Source organism: Alosa sapidissima, chromosome 4, assembly GCF_018492685.1.
Source record: "Alosa sapidissima isolate fAloSap1 chromosome 4, fAloSap1.pri, whole genome shotgun sequence".
NCBI classification, from domain to species: Eukaryota; Metazoa; Chordata; class Actinopteri; order Clupeiformes; family Clupeidae; genus Alosa; species Alosa sapidissima.
Window position 1 is genome coordinate 16617734 of NC_055960.1, and position 21896 is coordinate 16639629.

The 21896-nt window shown below is 45.8% G+C and overlaps 1 protein-coding gene across 1 annotated transcript; it reads right to left on the reverse strand.

Moving 5' to 3' along the window:
• Positions 1–725: 725 nt before the first annotated feature.
• On the reverse strand, positions 726–20303 carry lrrc38b (leucine rich repeat containing 38b). The gene is made up of 2 exons (XM_042089642.1): positions 19279–20303; positions 726–4126 (listed from the first exon to the last, which is right to left on the reverse strand). The coding sequence occupies exons 1-2, from the start codon at positions 19904–19906 to the stop codon at positions 3879–3881; spliced, it is 876 nt and encodes a 291-aa protein (XP_041945576.1). The 5' UTR covers positions 19907–20303; the 3' UTR covers positions 726–3878.
• Positions 20304–21896: the final 1593 nt, after the last annotated feature.

Sequence of the window (21896 nt, forward strand, 5' to 3'; positions counted from 1 at the left end):
ACCAAGGCTATGCAGTGGTTGCTTTGGATGAGACCACCTGGTCGAGGTGTCTTTAATTGGAATCATATACAGTTATAACCCTTCCTGTCCCTCTATGGACCTCATCATTAGACTCCTATGTAAAGGACACCCTGCAAGAATCCTGGCTTAATTACTGTAGAAGCTCATTTACGGTGCAGATGAAAGAAGCCATTTAAAAGATTTCACTAATCACTTCTCCTTTGATATGGAAATGGCCACCAGACTCTGGGTCTGTTTGCATCTAGGAGACATTCCCGACCCTCATTACTGTAACTGCGCAAAAATAACATGTACATATTTTAGCTCTCTCCTAAGAATTCTACTGCATTGCAATTACTGTTGTAACACTGTTAAACTGTGAGCAGAACTGTCCAGGGCACAACTCATGATGTCACATTCAATAGAATGTCAACAGACAGACGATCACATCTGAACAGCATTCCCATGCTTCACAAAATGTCTCTTAAGTGCTGTGGTGGCATAGCAACACAGAAAGCACTCAGTTACTCTGTGAGGACCGAATGGACCCCAGGCTAAATTCAGGAATGGTCCAAATCAGAAGGAGGAGCCAGAAGGTGACTAATGGAAAATGTTATAATTTCACTTTATACTATACATCATTTTAAGACAATGTCTGACAAATATGTGACTTAGTATGTGAAATCTGACTTGGAATATCATGCAGAAAGACACAGAACAACATCTAAAAAATACAGATACTTTAATTTCACTGCAACTACACAGTAGTTGAATATGGTCTACTCATATACATGGTTTACATTTGTTAAGACTGAGACACAAGTCGAAAGACCATGTTACACACATTAAGTCATATACAGAGTTGTCACCGTATACAGATGCCAATGCACCGTAGAGGTGATGATAAGCATCACCACTTCGTTAACTAGGATACACATGAGCGGACTTCTTCCATGAAACCACGTCTCATCCACATTTAATTCAGACACTGGTAACAAAACAGTTGAGTAGTAAGCTCATATTTCAACAGTCTCGACAGAGTGAATGATACTGATGCATTGCAGCTCCGTGGACACCATCCAAAAAAAACAGGCTATTTTGTGTTCAGTGTCTGCAGCTAAAAGCAGCTCTAATGCTTTAAGCCTGATGAAAACCTATTAGTCAAATACAGGGGAAAAGACTGCTGAAATGAGCCCAATTAAAATGAATATGTGGAGTACGATTAAGTGATTATCAGAGACTATCCAATCCATCCAATTAGTCTGTATTAGTTTTTGTCTCTCACACAGCTGATGTCCATGGCTTCCTGTGGGTCCATCTGGTTTAGTTTTGTTTGTCCTGAAGGCGGTTGCTGCCCTATCTCTGTGACCTTGTTATATATTTTTTATATATATATATTTTTGTTATAGCTCTGTATTTGGATCTAAACATAGACATTGGGGAGTATAATGCAGGAGTGAACGCCGTACAGTATAAGATGCAGAGACAGGGTGCGGAGAGTCCCTTAAGAAAACCATGCAAGAATATGGCTGTTGAGCTCTGTTGTGTACTTCGAGCACTGCTTTTTCTGCAGACATGCAGTTTCTGTCTCTGTGCATTAGGTTTGTTTTAGCATGTACCTCAAGAGTGTAGGAGACTGTACACTGTACAGCATAACCCTATAGTAAAATATAGTAAAACTCAAAAGTGAAGTTCTACAAAATATAAATAATTTGAAATGATTAAGTGATGCATCTCAAACAAATCTGGATTTTGAGGGTCCTTCTAAAAGTTTGTCTTGTGGGGAAAATACAACATGCAAAAAAAAAAAAAACACCAAATGTTCTTTTTTCAAATAAGTGAATGCATCACTGTTCCTTCCATAGTGGGAGGCATTTTCCCTCAGCTGTTAACGTTTTGAAGCTTGACATGGCGTATGCTTCATTTCTTAAAGTCTCTGAATTATTCATGCTTAGCTACAATATGTACTGCCGTTGTTGTCTGCCTTTACAAATACAGTTGTGTCCTAAAACACCTTCCAAATGACAACTCTGAAATGCATGAGGCAAAAAAAGATACGTGCTGTTCGGCTACCCATTAGAGTGTGACGAAGAGAGTCCAGGTCTGTCAGTGGGATTAAGTATAGCTCTGGAGAAGAAGCCATCCCTCTAGACATACATTCCACATGATAGCAGCTGCTCAGTGCTTTCACCCTCCTCTCATTCACATGAAACAACATCCATTCAACTGTCCAAAAGTGTCATTGTGTCTAATAATTACTGACGTCACTGTTATAAAAAAAATATATACTGAGTACCGTACTGACTCCGAGTATGAAGGACGACAAACAGACAGAGTTCAACGTGACAAACTCATCAGGCGTTTTTGTGATACAACTGCAGCATGATTGCACAAACCATTTCAATCCCCACAAATGATGTGGTGGAGAGATCGACAATGCCTTTCAGTGGTCTGACCTGGGCCAGGATGATTTGACTTTTACTATTGCTTTCGCCGCTGCTGTATGGACAATCTGTCATGAGTCACACCAATCAAGACAACAGTAATTTATGAAAACGTTTTGAAATTTCTCAACGTTTATGGCAGGACCAGGATAATAACGATGTTGACTTAGCATAGACGCAGACTATAACTTGTAACTACACAGATAAAGCTGTGCCGACGCCCTAATACTTTCGGAATCATTTTTTCAATCAGTGCCTAACATACAGGTTTGGCTTTTCTAGTATTCAATTAATGTTGCCTGATATACTTATATGATTTTATGTAGTAATATATATTTATATAATTTGTTTACATATTTTGTCTTGACAGAAGATACATAGGCTATGTGAGTATACCTACACCAATTAAATGCACAGTTTATACCATAGTTTTCCTTGAAAACCCTTAAAATACTGAAGACATCTCAGAATTCCCTATTGGCTAGTCATGTCTACTCCTAGTCTTTGGCAGATCTGAGCAATTTCAATCCACTTAGTGGACTGAGGGCCAGCAGAGTATACCATAAGTAAAATGGACACCATTTAAAGTGCAGCACACAGCAATTCTATTAACTGTTGGAGATAATCTATGTTCATTTTTAATTAGTCTAAGTACAATTTATGAAACCTGACACGATGGTTAAGAGAAATTGATTTAGGAGAAAATTTGTAAAGGTAGAGGAACAGCTACCAATTGATGTGTGACAGCTGTAGCTTCCAACTTTAAAAAAAATAAATTCACTATGATGTTTACTATTGTGGATATTTAAGAGCGTTTAGCTACTTGGTTCCTATGCTTACCTGTCATACCGCTGTGAACACTCACGCCAATTAAAGCACAGCATAATATTGACTACAGACAAGAAGCCATGTGCCCATATTACAAGACTGGCCTCGGAGGAACTCACATCACAAGACATATTCAATGGCGAGGGCCGTTAAACACGGACATATGAAATAGCCCATAAAATAGAACCAGTAAACCCCTGGCAGTGTGCGTGCTAAGGCCTGGTTTGAAGCTCGACAAGGTTCTTTTTTTGCCAAACGACACAGAGCTCTTTCACCCTATTGTGGCTCCCTAAAAAGATTGGGAGACCATCTTTGTCTCCTAGTAAGTGCCACTCAGCCCTGCAGGGCAATGTGAAAGACAAATGGCTTCTCTGACATAACTGGATGAGCACAGTTCATCTCGTAAGTTCCGGGCTTCTTGCTCGCTTGCTGACGTTTGCAAAAGTCACGCGATCAGCTACATCGACTTCACCTCGAGTCACCTCGAAGTCCCTTCCCTTTTTTTTCCCGTTTTTGCTCTCGTCCGACACGAGCAGGGAAGGTAAGTCCGAAAAAAACGTGGGCACGGCCCGGGGGCATGCCGTCTGCTCCAGCTCTGTCCAATCCTCACTCTTCGCTCTCCTCTTCCTCGGTCTTATTGCCCTTGCTCCAGCGCTGGAAGCAGTGGACGGTGGAGGCCAGGAAGAAGCTGGCCATGATGGCCACCACCGACACGGAGATTCCCGAGAAGATGATGATGAGGAGGTCGGTGAGGGTGAGCGTCACCTGGCACTCGCGGAAACTGTCCTGGGAGAGCTGGTTGAGGGGCACACGCCGGCCATCCATGGGCAGTGAACAGTCCAAGCCGTCTACCCCTACAAGAGACAAGAGGCAATGTCATATAAGTGCTCTCACATTACTATACAGATGAAAATGTTTAGAGTAGGCACCTCTGTCCAGAGCATTCAGTCTCTTATAATGTTCAATTCACATTATGAGCATTCATCTGATCACTGTGCTAGCAGCTGATATCACATACTGTATAAATGCTGTCATATATTCAGACAGAGACCTGGACTCTACATCTAAAGTATATCCTTCATATAACGACAGTTGGCTTAAGTTCATAAAAGGCTTATGAATGCATTGGTAAATTGATAGTATGGCTTTGATTGACTATGTCATTTAATCAATTCGCTTAGTTCAGTTTTAAACACGGTGCATGGCCCTAGCTGCCAAAGTAAATTAGGACACAGAGTTCCCAAGAGGAAGGCAAAGAAAAACTCTACAGTGGATGGAGGCTTAGACAGAACCCGATAGGGTGGGGCAGCATATAATAAACTTATCCAACCAGGCAGTGAAAAGCAACACAAGGTAAGAACTTGTGTCTATCCCTTGGTGTCGCTTTCAAAGTGTGCTGAAAACTGACTTGAAGAGTCCTGCTAGGCAGGCACAACACATTTTCTGAGTGCAATACCAGGCATTCTAGGCATGCAGTGACAGTGACAGAGATGCCATTCTCCATATTATGCTATAAGTCAGTGTACAAGTGACAACAATATTTGAACACATGAAATGTCCCACTACCAAGGTCATGTTCACTCTGTGCAGCCGGTAGTGCTGTGGGAACACTGGATTCATTTCCAAATTGTTTACATGATGAGGGAAGGACGTGAGAACCTCCTAATGAGAGGGGCTTCCGGAAATAGACGCGGCATCTATTTACAGTCCCTGTGTCCATCGGGGAGCACCTTGACTAGACTTGTTACAGGACACACATGTGATAAATCAGTGGGGAAATCCTTTTAGCCCCTCCGACAGAACTGACATGCGGTAGATCAACACACACACACACACACACTCACACACACACACAACACACACACACACACACACACACACACACACACACACTCTCACACACACACACACACACACTCACACACTCACACACACACACTATTATTGCCCCCACCCCACAATTAGATCACACCTAGCTCCATCTCAACAGGATGTGAATCACTCTACGCAGGAAGGGGTGGGGGACTTTCAAGGACAGCTATTTTACAACCAGGGGGGGTTGCCTGAGAACAACAAAACAAACAACAAAACAAACAGACTTTTACTGTGTGTGCTTCACAGCTTCTGTCCCCTCCAAACATTTCCCGGCACAATTTTTGTCTTGACTTTTGTCAAACGTATTTCGCCAAATTTTAATCTTTCCGGAAGGCTGAATATCCTTTAGGTCTCTTTCTCTCTCCTCCACCTTTGTGAGGCAGCTGTTGCCGGAGAGTCAGATTGCTGCCACCGCACAGCAATTAGCGAACAGCCAGTAAATATTTTACACGCTGATGGCATCATCCAAGACACGAGGTTAACCCTGCGACAGATCTGGCAAGATTACAGGCGCTAGTAATTTGGCGGTGTAGACACCTCCGCAAGCTGCCGAGAGACAACATAGCACTAAAGCACTTATGCTGCAGAGACTTCTGGATCCCTTTTTAAAGAGATGTACCATTGCCAGTTGCCTACAGCAGTACAATTTACAAATGCCCACATTTGCATCATAAAGCATCATAAACACAAAGCATTTTCTCTCCAAAAAAGTGTATGCAATGAGTCATATCGAAGCAAACAAGCTGTAGATAGGCCTATGATATTATACATACGAGCTGTTTCAGTCTGTTGGAAGACATTGTTATCATGCGAGAAAACAATCACCCACCACATCTGTGCTTAGGCAATGTTATTCAGTGTTATGTGAACGCAACGGCTGCTTTCAGTGGGTCTGAGAGAAGAACACAGAGAAAGGGGGATGGATAGAGGAGAGGAAAAAAAAACAAAGAAACACTGAATGCTAACCAATGTCTCACTCTCAGTGCTATTGGTGGTTGTTGGCATGGACAGAAACACAGAGCCACACTGCTGCTGCTCTCCGCTCTGCGGACCGTGAGCCCTTGCGTGGGGGATGTAGCTATATTCAGACACACCGTCAGGGTGTGCACATGGAGAGTGGGATTTCTGCTTGTTACTGTAACACCATAGTAAGTGCAGCTCACATCCGTGGTGCTCTCTGTCACAACGTTTCAGTGTAAGAGCGTAACCAAACGTGAAAGGCTCCCTCATTGAAATAGCCTCTTATGTAAGAGTGGATTTTTCCCTCTGCTACAAACTAAAAAAAAATCAGAGGGGTTATCCTCTTTAAATTTCAGTCTTTGATGTCTACGAATAAAAAAATAAGTCATGTTAAAATAAGGACAGAGCAAAAGATAAGGTGGATTCCCTGTAAAAGGATCCAGTTATTCGTCCTGGGAGGTTGTTCCATGTAGCATGGCAGTAGCTTGCCTTTTTGTGTACACGGTGACATCCATCACACAAACGGCTGAGCACGCGACACCAAATCCCTGTGACAGTGCGCAGGCAGGCAGTGCCAGAGCCTCGCCTCCCAGCCCAAGGGGGCTCAGACAGCCATGCTCTCTAGCCTGTGAGTGACAGCCAGGGCCAGGCCTCTGCGCTGGAGTGCTTTGCTCGGCTCGCCTTTTACATGCCTGTTTGTGGGAGTCGCAGAGGCCACTCGAGGCAAGGGAGGGAGGGAGGAAGGAAGAGAGAGAGCAGAGGAGAGAAACACGGAGAGAGAGAGTGGCAGAGGGAGGGAGAGTGGAAAGAGGGGAAGAGAGGATGAAAGACAGAGGGTGGAAAAGGTCACATGAACTCTTGTAGCCTTATAGAGGAGTGTGATGGAGAATCTGACAGAGTGGGGTGGGAAAGGTGACGAGAGGGCTCTTATAGCACTGAACAGGGAGGTGGAGGCTCAGTTGATGTGGTAGGAGGAGGATATGGGGATAGAAAGGGAAACCAGAGAGAGGGAGGGAGGGAGAGCAGATGGGATGTTTTAGGGGTGAAGCAGAGAGTGTCACATGGCCAGGTCAGACACAGCTGCAGGCTCCAGATGTGACATAACTCACAGGGAGTTTCACTAACATCACTCACTGCTGACCTCTTAAAAAGTCTGAGGAAAACATTCTTCTTACACATGTGATTAAGTAAATAGCATATCTATAACATAAAATCTTGACAGAAATGTCAAACAGAATCTTCACCCATTGGATAATCCTGGCCTCACTATCTCAACAGACCAAGGCATGCTTCCTCAGTGAAGTTGTCAGAGACAAAGCCAATTACTGCCTCACAAATTCACACGCATTTAATACGGCTCTTCCACATACACATACAGAAACATGAGGTCGTGACTCGCTGATGTAAATCCCAATATGTTAACTCACAGGTGGGCTTTGGAGAGGAGGCTCATGGGAGGTGGGCGGATGCTAACAGAAAGTCATAGGACCTCAGCTGAGATGGAGGAGAGCTAAATTTGTGCTGCAGACAGAGAAGGGTTGAACACGGTTGAGTTGCTGCACAGAGGACCTGTTGAGAGGCCTGTGTAAATAGGAACATGTAGGAGCAGGGACTGTTACAGAATACAGAATACCGAAGAGCTGTGCCAGTCCTATGTGCTTTGGAGGCGTGAGCCATATCTAATGCAGAACATGTTTGCAATGGATTCATCATAGGAGTGTTGCTGATCAATGATTGAGAGCTAAAAACAAATAGAATTAGTTTCAGTGTGTGGAAGTGTATTCACAATTTCTGCGGCCATTGCGGCAACGATCACCCATCTCCTTCTCATGCTGTGCCAGACGGCAGCAAACTTGTTGGTTCTGAGCAAGATTAATGGCTTGCTATTTAAATGCACATGGCGCAGTCTCTGTGGAAAATCGCGGACCCTGTTGACTCCATTCGTAGCCTCTGTCTGAGGGGGGAGAAGGCCTTTGTTCCTCCCCTGCACCATCCCTGTGCCCTGTTCCCTTGATAATAAACACAGTCTCGTGCCTATCTCAGAGCTAGCTTGCTTAGCATATGCTTGGGTTTGAGTCATTAACTTCTCCATCTGTTCAGGGGCAAGGCAAAGGACAGACCCATATTGCTGGGGGAAGGAATAAATCAATATCCCACATCATGAGTCATATATCTGACCTTTGAGAACTGTGGCCTGGTTAAGAGACTTCTCAGTGATTTATTGTTGATGTTATGTACTGTACTTGTTCTTTCAAGCAGGTTATATTTTCATACTTTCCACTGTGGTTACCTTTCCAATGTCAGAGGTGGGATAAGCAGGCGCTCTTGATTGAAAGGGCAAGAAAGGGAAATTAGCTTCGGTAAGAATAACGCTTGTAGGTTATAATAACATGGCCCAAGGTCACCAACTACACTTCAACAAGGTCCCTAGGGAACCATCCACAGCCTTACATAAATCCAGTCGTGGATGAGCTATCACTCCAGAGCCAAACCTAGAAAGTATAATGTACTATATGAAGCGTTTTGTGTACACAAATGTCTGCTGATATGCACTAATGCAAATCCACCTGTTGATTTATGTAATGCTTTGTTTTAATTGCATGCATTAAAAGATCAGATAAAAAAGGGTTATCTGAGGTCGCTGTTCAGCCTGTTCCCTGAGTTTAAGTCATGGTCATCATCAGTCCCCCAACAAGGCCGTGCTGGAACCAATGCGAGATCAAACATCAGCGACAGCAGCAACAGCTGATGTTATTCTCATTATCATCACACAGATGAGCCGAGAGTCGCTTTAACACCTCTGTCGGGATGTAACAGGAGCAGCGCAATCTGCCAAACGCACTAACTAACCATTCAGACAAAGCCATGGGAGAGGAGATTTTTGTAATGTTTTCTCATGTTTGAAATGATGACGCGTGCCTTGTCCTCAGAGTTAAATAGAAAAATCTATGATGTTTACACATAGACCTGTATAGACAGTAACCAGTTTTATAGGCACTGGCTCAACACCAACACACCATGTAGATTAAGAGTCTCTGTACTCTGTATCAATGTGCCAATTGCTCCACAGTGCATTTCTATGTTCTATTTCACCAGCAGTAAACATGGAACTATATGTGAAGTGAAACCACTTCAGATGATCCAGAATGCGGCGGCGCGCCTGGTCTACAACCAACCCAAAAGGGCACGTTACCCCGCTGCTCATCCAGCTACACTGGCTACCTATGGCGGCCCGCATCAAATTCAAGGCTCTAACGCTTGCCTACAAAATAGTCTTCGGTTCTGCTCCCACCTACTTGAATGCCCTCATACAGACATACGCTACCTCCAGACCGCTGCGCTCCTCAGACGAACGACGTCTAGCTCTACCACCGGTACGCTCAAGCCAATCCAAACTTTTCTCATCTGTTGTTCCTCGTTGGTGGAACACACTGCCAGCTCCTACAAGGGCAGAGACATCCTTCTCCATTTTCAGAAAACTCCTGAAGACCCAGCTCTTTAGAGAACATCTCCTCTCATAGCATCACTTACAACAAGTCTTACTGATCCTAGCACTCACCAGTCGTCTCAAACTGACAAGTAACTGTTAAAAACAGCACTCACTGATGCACTTATTCTTACTGTACTCTAATGTTTTTAAATTGTCCTAAAATTGTTGAGAACTGCTCTAAAACTTAAACTGTTTACTATGTTGTTAGTCGCTTTGGCTAAAAAGCGTCAGCCAAATGTAATGTAATGTAATGTAATGTATATTATCTGACTGCCGTGCTGAACCTGCCAACTCATTTGATGAAACTCTTTGATCTCTGCTACAGTATGTGTACTGCTGAATCAAAACTACTGTACATATTAGCCCATGTTTTAGACTGCCGGAGCGAGCCGGTGAGTCCCCCGTGTGGGTTTTGCATTTACAATATCCAACAGGCCCTACCCATCCTCCCACCACTACTTATACTCCTCTAGATGGAACAGCCACATGTGTGTGTGTATGTGTGTGTGTGTGTGTGTGTGTGTGTGTGTGTGTTTTTTGTGTGAGATAGAGAGAGTGAAAGAAGGAGGCAGGGTGGGAGCATGTGCCTGTATGTTTGCATGTGTGTTTGTGTGTGTGTGTGTGAGAGAGAGAAAGCGAGAGAGAGAGAGAGATAGAGACAGAGAGCAGGAGAGAAAAGTAAAGGAGACACAGGGAGTGAGTGTGTATCTGTGTGTATGCGTGCACATGTGTGCGTGTGTACTTTGGATTAGCACGGCTGTGCATCCTGCCATAGATCTACAGTGGCTACATCCATCCCATCTCACAAATCACCCTCATCCCCCTGGTTATGTAACACCCTTTCCAGGTCTGTCCTATGATGCTTTTTCTAACACCTTTTCTCTTGTTTTTACTGAACCACTCCAGATTACTATGCTTTTTAAAAAAATAAAAAAAACACTTATGTTTCACGTGGGTTATGAGTTGTTAAGTCTTGTTTTCACACCACACAGTATGCAGTGTCTAGCAAAACCAGTTTGTGGCCAAGAGAGCGGTTTAAATAAACAAGCAAACACGGACATCTGAGAGAAGCGATGGAAAGAACCGCTGTCGTGTTCACGACCTTCCCTATCCAAAGCCGACAGAGACACACAAGCAGTATCGGAGGTGTCTGCTCCGGTGTCTCGATGCCGGCGAGCGATCTGAGGGGCTCAGGTAGCGCAGTAGCTGACATTTGGCTGTCTAACATGTGTCAGTGGCAGCCCTGACTGACACCCAATCCCCCCCTGTCGGCCCCATGTGGGAAACCCTTCATCATCTCCTCTCATCGTCATCAACCTCTCAGGAAATGTGAGGATTTACCTCTGACTTCACTGGCAGAGAACAGCTTCATTGCTCAGTGACAGTGAGAGACAATGGATGGAAAATAAACACCCAGCCTCCAAGATAAATGCCATGGCTGCATATGAATATGTGCTCTTTGAGTGCCCTACTTCCCTGTGAAACATTTGTGTGTTTCCTGAAGGTGTGCTAATGACCCAGATACAGATGTTTGCATAATTTAAAGGGTGCAGTTCTCATTACATTATTTATTATATTGTATTAATTAATACAGTTATTACAATTACAGGAGTTATACATGTTGTTGAAACTGAGCAAAAAGGTCAAGAGCATTTTAAAATCTTTCATAAAATAGTACCTCTCTGTAACCCCTCTGTGGGATAATGAGATGGTATACCTCTAAGTGACTTTAATGACTTGCTTCACCAGTGCTCAGCACAAGGTCAAGTCCTCTCCACCTAAACTCCATCAGGAAACACTTCCCCTCAACTCAGTCCATTGTGACTCTCAGTTCCAATCTCATTGTGTCTCGAGTCGGGCCGTTCTTAATTCAACTGACTTCACATTCCAATCTCCATCTCCATTAAGGCTGAAAAGCCACCCACCCACCCGCCCACTCCTCCTCGCTCAGTCAGGATGGGGAGACGGGGGGAGACTTATGGGAGGAGACAGGCCGCTCTGGCCAGCCGGGGAGCAGTTAAGCACAGAGGCCAGCATTACAGCGCATATCAGCACGGCTCCTATGGGGATAACAATCAGGGAGAGTGTCAGCCAGGGAGAATGGACGAGCCTGCCGGGGGTATGTTCCCTCCCTGCCCCTGAGTACTGGTGTGATTGATTGATCTAGCAGGCAATCTCAGGCGGCCATTGCCAACTTCTCATGGCCTCCACTTCTCACTAGTTTCTATTAGCAGGCTGCCATCTGCAATTGAGATTGATTAAAGTATTGAACCAGTCAGCATGGACAACAGTTGTGTTAGAACAGGTGGTTTAAAATGCACATTAACATGACTATCACATAGATTTTAATGTGCTCTTAATTCCCTAAGGCTATGTAAATCATTTTGGTCTTGGTAATCATGACTGCCCTGTAAAAAAAAAGACAGACCGTCTCTGATATTGAATAACTTTTCTGATAGAATTGTGACAGTAGAGTACAGAACTGGTGTGCAGTTCTGACATGTTGAGTCAGTCCGTTAATCGTCATGTGGCTAAATCCCATGGAAACAGATTGTGTGTCCCGTGATGACACATATTGATTATAGAAGGGCTAAAAAACATTCACTGACCTCATATCATTCCTCAGACAATAAAACATACACCTTTAACACACCAAGGCTTCAAAAATGCATACTGTTTGAATGCATACATATTGTTTTTTTCATCCTTTCTAACATGACAAATAATCTTAAAGTACTTCTCGAATGACAGACATGGTTGCTGTATGTACGCCGTGTAAACATTCTGTGACGGCACGCAGACGTAGTACGAGAAGCACCATTCAGTGTGAGCGGAGATGGAAGCATGTTCGCAGATGGAGGTCGGGGGGTCTGTTAGCCCACGGAGTGATGAATGTGTGTGTGACAGCAAGAGCTGGAGGATGAGTCACTCAAACCAGGAGGGGGTTTCCACATGCCATGGGTACGAATCAGTGATCTCACAGTCACATGATGATACTCTGCTCTCCGCAGAAAGAGAGAGAGGAGAGAGTAAGAGAGAGAGAGAGAGTGAGAGAGAGAGAGGAGAGAGTGAGAGAAGAGAGTGAGAGAGAGAGAGGAGAGAGTGACGTAAAGACATGCCACCCGCATTTTATAACCAAAAAATGCAGTCATGCACACACCAACATACATACACACACATGCAGTCCCAAATGGAATTTCACAAAAGAAAACAGACTGACGGGCAGAATGCTGTCACTAAACAAATATAATATTGCCTTTTCTCTCTATCTGGCATACACACATACAAACACACATTCACACAAACACACCTACACACAAAATGCCATTTAAGACCTTTTTCTATACGCATTAACCCTGCTTTGTGTGGTATGATTACTTACTTTAAATTCTGCCTTAAGGAAGAGAGGGAGTCGTTTCTTTTTTTTGTTATTTTATAATGAATTTTCCCACTGGCAAGGGTATGTGATGCTTCTTGTTTTGTTTTTCTCAGCACCATGTAATTTTACGGATGAATTAGCACTCAATGGTTGCAATAATAAATCCATAACAAACTACTGTGCGGCAACATCAGGTCAAACATCTATCCGCTTCAAGAGAGTGTGCAGATTTGGAGAGATCTCTACAAAACGACGCCCGGCTCTGCTTGAGAATCCACACAACAATATTAGGGTTGATTAGATATGGAAATGAAATAAACACCCATTCAGTAGATTTGTTAGAGGCAGATTATTTCAGGGCCCTGTAGAAAGTGGTTTAAATCTGTACTGAGGATGAGCTGCATCTGCTTCCTCTGCACAACACAATTAGGGTCCCTGTGATGAGGTTTAGACTAGTCCTGCCTGGACTTTGCTGTTTGCTGTGTATCTGTTATGGCGGTGAGTGACTTAGTGCTGTTAACTGATCGCTGGAAAGTAACTGGAGAGTCCATGAGAGGCGTTGCGCTGGGAGCGTTTTAGTGTCACATGAACTCTCCTTCTCTCAGTCGGTCGCTCTCCGCACGGATGACCGGCAGCGAGGGCAGAGCGGCCACCCCAGGCCTCGGCACGCTTCTTGAGGAAGGGGGAGTGAGGCACGCCTCCTATCCTTTCGACTCTGACTGTTTTTTAGAGCTTCAGTTACCCAAGCAACTGAACTTGACCAAAACAGCACACACAGGGGCTGTGAATTATAGATGCATGTTGTCCATCCTTAACCCAGGTGCAGCAATGACAGCGGTGGATCATGTTTACAGTCATTCCCCCCTTGAAACATTCATAGCAGTCAGTGGGCACTGGCAGAGATCCCTAAAAGAGATGAATGTCAGTACATTATCCTACCTGCCTAACAACAATAATCTGAGCCAACATATTGAACTGTGTCCACATCTTATGTTTTGGTCTCTGTTCATGCACTCATCATCAGATCTCTCATATTCACTGTAAAATGTTAAAAGTGCTGTCTAAGCATCTTAGAAAGGGTATAAAACATTTGTCCGGGAGTACAACCCCGTGGTCCACTCTGCTTTGTTGTCATTGTTTTACTGGACAATAAACCATTTTTTGCATGATACGTTTTTGACTTCAGCACAAAAGTATATTTTTATTACATCGTGGACTTGATATGCGGACTTAAATTCTGACATGACATTTGGCGAGCCAGCCAGAAGAGATTGCAAGACCCAAAGCCTGTTTCATTTGCACAGGCTATATTCAAATCCTTGGATTTCCTGTTTGACAAATCTACATGTCAGAAATATGCAGAGGATGAGTGTGTGCCTGCATGCTTACACATGTATATATATAGAGAGTGTGTGTGTGTGTGTGTGTGTGTGTGTGTGTGTGTGTGTGTGTGTGTAGAGTGTGTGTCTAGGCTGCTGCCACACTAATAGAAAGCAAAGCCTCCACCAAGGCCAAGCCCTCAACCGTAACCCAAGCACAACACAGGCGGGAAGGGTTGGAGCACTGACCCACCCGAATGTCTCTACCCTGGGTTCACATGAACATTAGCAGGCTTCTGAACCGTAGAGCATAATTACACAAAGCGAATTTGATAGGCTGGCCAGCAGAGCTATATGTGTACATTGGAATCAGATCCATTAGCTGGGTGCAGAATTGACTCATTATGCAGCAGTTATCTTCAGAGAGGCATAAAGGGTTGACCGTAATAGTCTCATTTATTTTCATGAAACCCCCTGATGCACAGGCAGGAGATTATCAGGCGACCCTCATTCTCCAAATGAGTGCCCATCTGTCACTGCTTGCGTGCGTGGTGGTCATGAAACCGCTGTTCTACTGCACAACAGTACACAGTTGCATTCATACTGACCCACACATACACACACACACATTCATACACACGCACACTCTCAGACACACACCCACATGCACATCCACACACACGCGTGCACACAAACTCATAGTTACATATGTGCATCCACACAACCTACACGCACATACAGTACATCTATATTCAGGATGTAAATATACAGCTACAGCATATAAATGCACTAAGTCTCCTTGTCTGTCAGAAGGCTGCACTGAAAGCATGGTGCCTTGAGTGCAGTGGAAAGCCCACTAATAAATTATAGATATTGATAAGGACGTGGAGAAAGACAATGCTTTATTAATAGTTCACATTTCTATAAGGTATTTCTTTGTCTTCTGTATGGCTATAAACTCAAGCACATATACTAGATCTAATCTTTACCAATACTCATCTGTATAGCTATTGTTCTTCCATCTCTCCATTTCAGCATTTAATCAAAGCAGCCCAAAGGTCTTCATTTGCCTAAATTTCTGCGGGTGACCGACCGGGTACATCCATCATAAGACTAATCCTATGGAGAATATCCCTGAGAGTAATTCACCGTCTCGGGAGGCTTTCGGAGATAGATGTGGTCGTTTCTTGTTGTAAGTAATCGCCCATGCTCACTGAGATGAGACTCCCCCCCCCCCCCCCCCCCCCCCTCCCTCACTGGTTGGTCATAGATCCTCCAGGATAGAGTGAAAGACCATGAAGAGGAACAGAGAGTTGATTTTCCTGATTAAGAGGGCGCTTTTCTAAAGAGTTGTGCGTTAAAAGTCCTATGTTCTAAAATGAAGGCTCGCCTCTCCCTCTCTCAGCACTATTGTGATGAAAGTAATTTGCACCCTGCCAAAATAGTTTATTATACAAATTAAACATTTGTGGTTATTTTACACAATGTTGTTAACTGACTTAGTTTGTTTACTACAACAGTAATGCCTTGTACTATGGGTCAACACAACTCTACATCCATTTTGTAATACCTTCTGGAAGCAAGCGGTGAAGCTGAGGCACTTCGTTCATCCTCCTTCATTCTACACACTGTCCACAAACACCCAACAACATTTCTTTACTGCTACTCCTGAGTAATCTTAGCCTCACAACAGAAGCATCCCGTTTATAGGGTCTTTGAATTGGCGCTGTGATGATCAATGTGCACCTCGCTAAGCTCGCTTGGGGGAATAGGGAAGTAAAAAGAGTTATGTTGTTTTTCTCAATTCACTGGTTACAGCTCTGCCACACTCATGCATAGGGAATTGAGGGCATTTGCCTGCATGATAGAATCTCATTTAGGACTAACAGTGAAATTCCCCCCCAACTGCACAGCTATAAAATGTAAATCGGAACACATATGTCTGACTAGACGTTTTAATGGAAGCAGTCAAGACAGACAGCCTACTTGTTGACTCAATGGGTTGTATATAAAGCTCATGAGTGAAGCATTGAACACTTTGCATTCAAGTCAGGAAAGGGGATCCATATCTTTTATTCTATCCACTACATCATTTTTTAGCATGGGAACGCTCCAGGAAACTGACATATTAAATATTGCAAACCGCATATGATATTTTGGTAATGTTCTGAGGCCGTACCCCATGCCCCTTGTATCACACAGGACAGGATATGCATAAGGACATATGCATATTGCAGGCTTGTGGTAATGGATGCAAGGCCACATGTCAGTAAGACCTATTTTACTCCTTAGCTTAAGGCGTGAGGCAGAAAGGTCAGAAATGGTTTATTCATAGGAGGATGAATTCCTCGTTCCCGACGTTCCAACGTTCCCGAAGAGTCACGCTGAAGGGGCCCTGGGCTCCTAAGCACCCGCTGATTTGGAAATAAGTGGCACATGTGAGATGGGCCGGGACGGCCTGGCCCCTTTCGCGCCCCAGCCACGCCTCAATTTACGAGCACCCCCCCCCCCTTATTGCCGGGCACGCCATCCGGCTGGCAAGAGAGAGAGAGAGAGAGAGAGAGAGAGAGAGAGAGCCTCCTCACTGCTGCCTCCGCTGCTGCTGCTGCTGGCGTGAGCTTGGCCTCCCTCCGCTGAGTCAATTCACTATGGCCGGCGCCCAGCGGCATCGAGGGGCTGTGTGATGAATGTGCGCTCCACTCCGTGCCGCGCCCGCCCCGGATGGGGCTTGACAACCCGTGCCAGCCTGCCCGCTTCCTGCTTATACCCCCCGTCTGCCCCACCAACACCAGCTTCCGTGACAAGAAAGTGCTTGAGTTGCGGATGCAGTAAGATGGCATTGCCATATGTTACGCGGGCAGCAGAGACAAGTGGTGGACAGGTTGTGGGCGGCACAAATGTGAAGTTTCTGCAGGTTTCTGCTCAACATCAGCAGCTGTGGGACGAGAGTATTATCCAGCAATATCCTCACATAAATGTATTCGGCTGACAGTCAACTAATGACTGAAAAAAAAGGCTTAGAACGACAACCATCGCAGCATTCATGCCTTCCACTGCAAAAATAAACATGGATGGAGATCTTTATTTCCATAGCCAGCAAATGGAGAGGAGGGCCTTGGGACGCTCACAGATTTCCCAAGGTTGCTCGGGTTTTAGAATTGAGGTTACTCTAGTAATCCATTTCTCGTGATCTCTGCGGGGACATGGCATTTATAAATGGACAGAGCTTGTGTAATCTCTCCAAACAGTCCACCATCACAACGTAAGTTTGTGGTAGACAAGGCTCTTGATATTACTCTCTCTTCCTGTGTGAGTCTGAATTCTTGGCACCGACACAGTGACAGCTGCTCTCCCTGAGTTATTTACTTATTTATTTATTTACGGTACTTATAACTTATGTTTGTTATGACTTTCATTTGCTATATATTTCCTCTTGTGCCAAGGATTTGCCTTTTTCTGGTACCAAACAAGAGACCCAGACAGATGTCTGGCCTCCAAAAAGCTATAATCTTCCAAGCAGTTTATAGAGTGGCCTTTCTCCTCTCGTAAAGAGGCATATCATTTCAAACACTGACTTGACAGCTTGCATACTGGAGACAATAATTAGATGTAAAGGTCCCTGATATTTCAAGGGCAGACAACCAAGGAAGGTTAAGAGTACCTATTCATGGTTGACTGCTCATGAGAGAAGATAATAGACAATTTGTATATATTCAACAGGGAGCCTCGACTAAGAGAATAAAGGCAATCTGAGGAGCTGTACTGCATTTTGGATGCACAGTGCACATTTCTCAGAAAAAAAAGAGGATGCAGCTCTTCTGCGAAGCGAATGATCTCCTTGTAAGCAGATTTGAGCCCATTGTGACTCCTCTCCTTCGGGAGCACTATGTGATCCTCTTTTTTTTGTGTGTGTTTCTTTCTTTCTCGCTCACCATTTGTAGTGTGTGTGTCTGTGTGTATGTGTGTGTGTGTGTGTGTGTGTGTGTGAGAGTGTTCCTGAGACGATCGCCTGAGCCATGCCAACACGTCAGTGCCATTCCCCAGTCGGGTTGAGCAGAGCCAAGCCAAGCGGAAACGCAAGGCTACACAATGCCAGGGCTGCCTGGATCCAGCTTGCGGGCATTGGGCATGGGTGGGCGGCAGGGGGCTTTCTTTGGGGGTTTCACTGATTACTCTAGCCACTGAAGCAGCAATGATGTGACTGAGCTATATATAGTCACACCTGGAAAAAAAATAGAAATACACATGGCATTCACACACACTCATACTCTCTCTCTCTCTCTCTCTCTCTCTCTCTCTCACACACACACACACACACACACACACATTTAGCTCATTAACACAACACACACACATATACATATACACATACACAAACACACATTTAAGATAGCGTGTGCACAAATAGAGAGATACATAGAGGGATTGAGAGATAGAGGGTTCACAAACACACAAATAAACACAAACACACAAATAAACAAACACACACACTTCCCCTTAGGGGAAGATGGCAGGTGCTTGGCATGCGTGTTGCATGAGTGCGAAATCATGACGCACATTCCTGAGTGGAATACTAAACGTGAGCTGTGACGAGGCTGGGGGTTTCGTCCTGTTATGTGGGCGAATATGGCGAGACCCCCCACCAACCCACCCCCGATCTCCACACACAAAGGAGCCCTCTCTGAATCCACAGCTTATTTGCCCTTTAATACAGCACATGCCCTCCCCCAGTGCTTCATGTGTAGGGGTGGGTAAAGGATAAGCCCAAATTAGACCAGAGGAAGGAGTTCCTCTGTGTGAGCCAAACAAAAATAAACCCGAGAACAGTGCCGGAGGACATGCGATGATCTGCTACAGCTGGACAAAGCTCATGTTCATGTGATAGGCTTTTGGAGGTAGACAAATTGAGAGGCAGTAAGAGTAAATGTTGTGGTGATACTGACTTTGCTTGTCTGTTTGGTTAGGGGGGTGCGGTTGACTCACCATTGGGGAGCTTGTGCCGGTTCTCCATGAGCCAAGCAAACAGGTTAGCGAAGTTGCAGTTGCAGACCCATGGGTTGCCCTCTAGCCTGACCACCCTCAAAGAGGGCAGCTGGCTCAGTGCCCCCACCTGCAGGCCGGAGAGGGCATTGCGCTCCAGCTCCAGTTCGCGCAGCGAGGTGAGGCCCAGGAAGGCGTCCTCATTGACTGCACTCAGGTGCGGGTTGTTGCCCAGACGAAGCTTGATGAGGCTGCGTGACTCGCCAAACGTGCCCTTAGGAATTTCCGTGAGGTTGTTGCTGCCCAGGTCCAGGAAGACGAGGCGCGAAGACGTGCTGAGGGTCCCCGGCTCGATGTACGAGAGCGAGTTGTTGCGGAGGTCCAGGTAGACCAGGTCGCTGTAGAGCACCAGGAAGTCGGCAGGGATGCGCGGGATCCAGTTGTCGGAGAGCAGCAGCCGGCGCACGTCCAGAGGGATGGAGTCCGGCAGGCGGGTCAGGCCCCGGCCGCTGCAGTCCACCGTGTGCGGGTCCGGGCACAGGCAGCTCGTCGGGCAGTTTTCCCCCAGTGTGAAGAGTGCAGAGGCCAGCAGGGCAAGGAAGGGCTGGAGCCAGCGGACACATGGCAACATGGTCAAGAGGGGGGGAAACGAGTGGAGAGAGAGTGAGAGGGTAGGGGAGAGGGAGAAAGAGAGAAAGGGGGGAGGAGAAAAAAGGGGTGATGGAGAGAGGGATGAGAGGTCAGAGGGTAGAAGTGCAGGAGAAAGAAGGGGAGGAGGAGGAGGAGAAGGAGGAGGGGAAGGGGGGGAGGAGAGTGCGAGGAGCTGAGGGCAGTGTCAGTGCCCGCGTGCCCAGAGCATCCCACTGACCGACGGAGGGAGACGGAGGAAGCAGAGGGGGCTGGGGAGGCGGGAGGCGGGCGAGCGGAGTGGCCGGAGCGAGACGCTGACCGCTGTTGCTGCTGCTGCTGCTGCTGCTGCTCGCCTCCCAGGTATCATGGAGCAGGCAGACTGGCGCGGAACGGCACGCGGCTGGCTTTGAAGGAGCGAGGGGAGGAGAGAGAGAGGAGAGGTGGGAGGGAGTGACAGAGAGAGAGAGAGAGTGGGAGAGCGAGTGTGTGAGTGTGTGTGTGTAAGAGAAAGAGAGAGGGAGGGGAGGGGAGATTATCTAGTGGAGGTAAATAGAAACTAGCCAAGCAGGGGAGAATGGCAGAGCACGAGAACACAGACACATGAGAGAGAGAAAGAGAGAGAGAGAGAGAGATAGAGAGAGAGAGAGAGAGAGAGAGAGAGAGAGAGAGAGAGAGAGAGAGAGGGTGAGTGGATGGGGTTAGGTTGTGGAGGGGTGGGGGTGGGGTTGGAGGCTGGTTGAGTCTCGGGGTTAACCCGCGGTGGCTGGAGAGCACCTGATGGAGGCAGAGGGAGCAGCGGAGGCAGCCTGCGTCTCAGACACAAAGGGCTTAGCGGCGAGGAGGCTCCGGCACAGCGCGGGAAGAGCGGAATTCCAGCATCCCTCCATTTGTCTGTCGCGTCGGACCGGGAATTCCAGATGTCTGATGGCTGCAAACATGATCCCTACCCCCCCCTCGACCCCCCCCCCCCCCTCTCCAGCTCCTCCGGGCTTCTCGTCGGCTGATGTCACGCGACAGAGGGGATCCTAAACGAGGAGCGATTCCCGACGACAAGCACTGAAGCGCGCGGAGAGCTGCTTTTGTTCTCCCTTTCTCATCTTTCCTCCCTTGTTCTCTCTGCCTCTCCCTCTCTTTCTCTCTCTCTCCCTCGCTCTCTGGCTGCCTCGTAGATCTGCGGCTCGATGCCCTGGCAGCAAGTGAGCCTGATAAAAAAGACAGGGGGAAAAAAAACTCTTCACAGCAGGACTCCACCACTCTGTTGCTATGGCAAACACATCGCAGTGTCCACAAAGAAATTGTCTGAATACAAATTAGCGTCCGGACATTGGTGCAGACAGACATGCACAGGGCTGCTTACCTCCATTAGCGTTCTGTGTTTGTGAGTCTCCCTCTCTCTCTCTCTCTCTCTCACTCTCTCTGTGTGTGTGTGTGTGTGTATGGTAGAGCTGTTGCGAAATCCCTCTCTATTACAGTATTACCACCAGAATGTGTGAACCATGCAGTCGTCACGTGACGTCCCCCTGGATTTTTCTCACAATCACTGCGCTCTCGGCGTTTTATCAGTGGGTTTCAGTGTCTGTGTGAAGGAATAGGCTGCAGTGTATAATACAAGCAGACCCAAAAATAAAAAGTTTTATTCAAAGAGACTGATAAGGCTTAATTATACCATGTGGAGATAAGCACAGCAATGTGCATAATATAGCCCCCCAAATGATGAAATATTCATTTGCTTGAAAAATATTCATTCAAAAAATACTAGAAATACAAACTACAAAATGATCTATCAATTTAACTCTCTTAACTCGATACAGAGGTCAAATCCCCCCTCTGGTTATCCATTATCCCTGCTGTGGCAGTAAAGCACAATGTCTTGATTGACAGCCTTAGTGTTACATCATCATTGAGTATCTTGTCAAAACTGGGACAGCATTACACAACATGGCCATGTCAGAAGGCTCCTTTAGGCATCACTGTCAAAGAAAACGCCGATT

Excerpts from the sequence above, each read along its gene's own strand:
- lrrc38b (XM_042089642.1), bottom strand. The coding sequence starts at position 19,906 with ATGTTGCCATGTGTCCGCTGGCTCCAGCCCTTCCTTGCCCTGCTGGCC. Across the intron at positions 4,127-19,278 it reads CCGGCACAAGCTCCCCAATG|GGGTAGACGGCTTGGACTGT; the intron begins GTGAGTCAACCG and ends TGTCTCTTGTAG.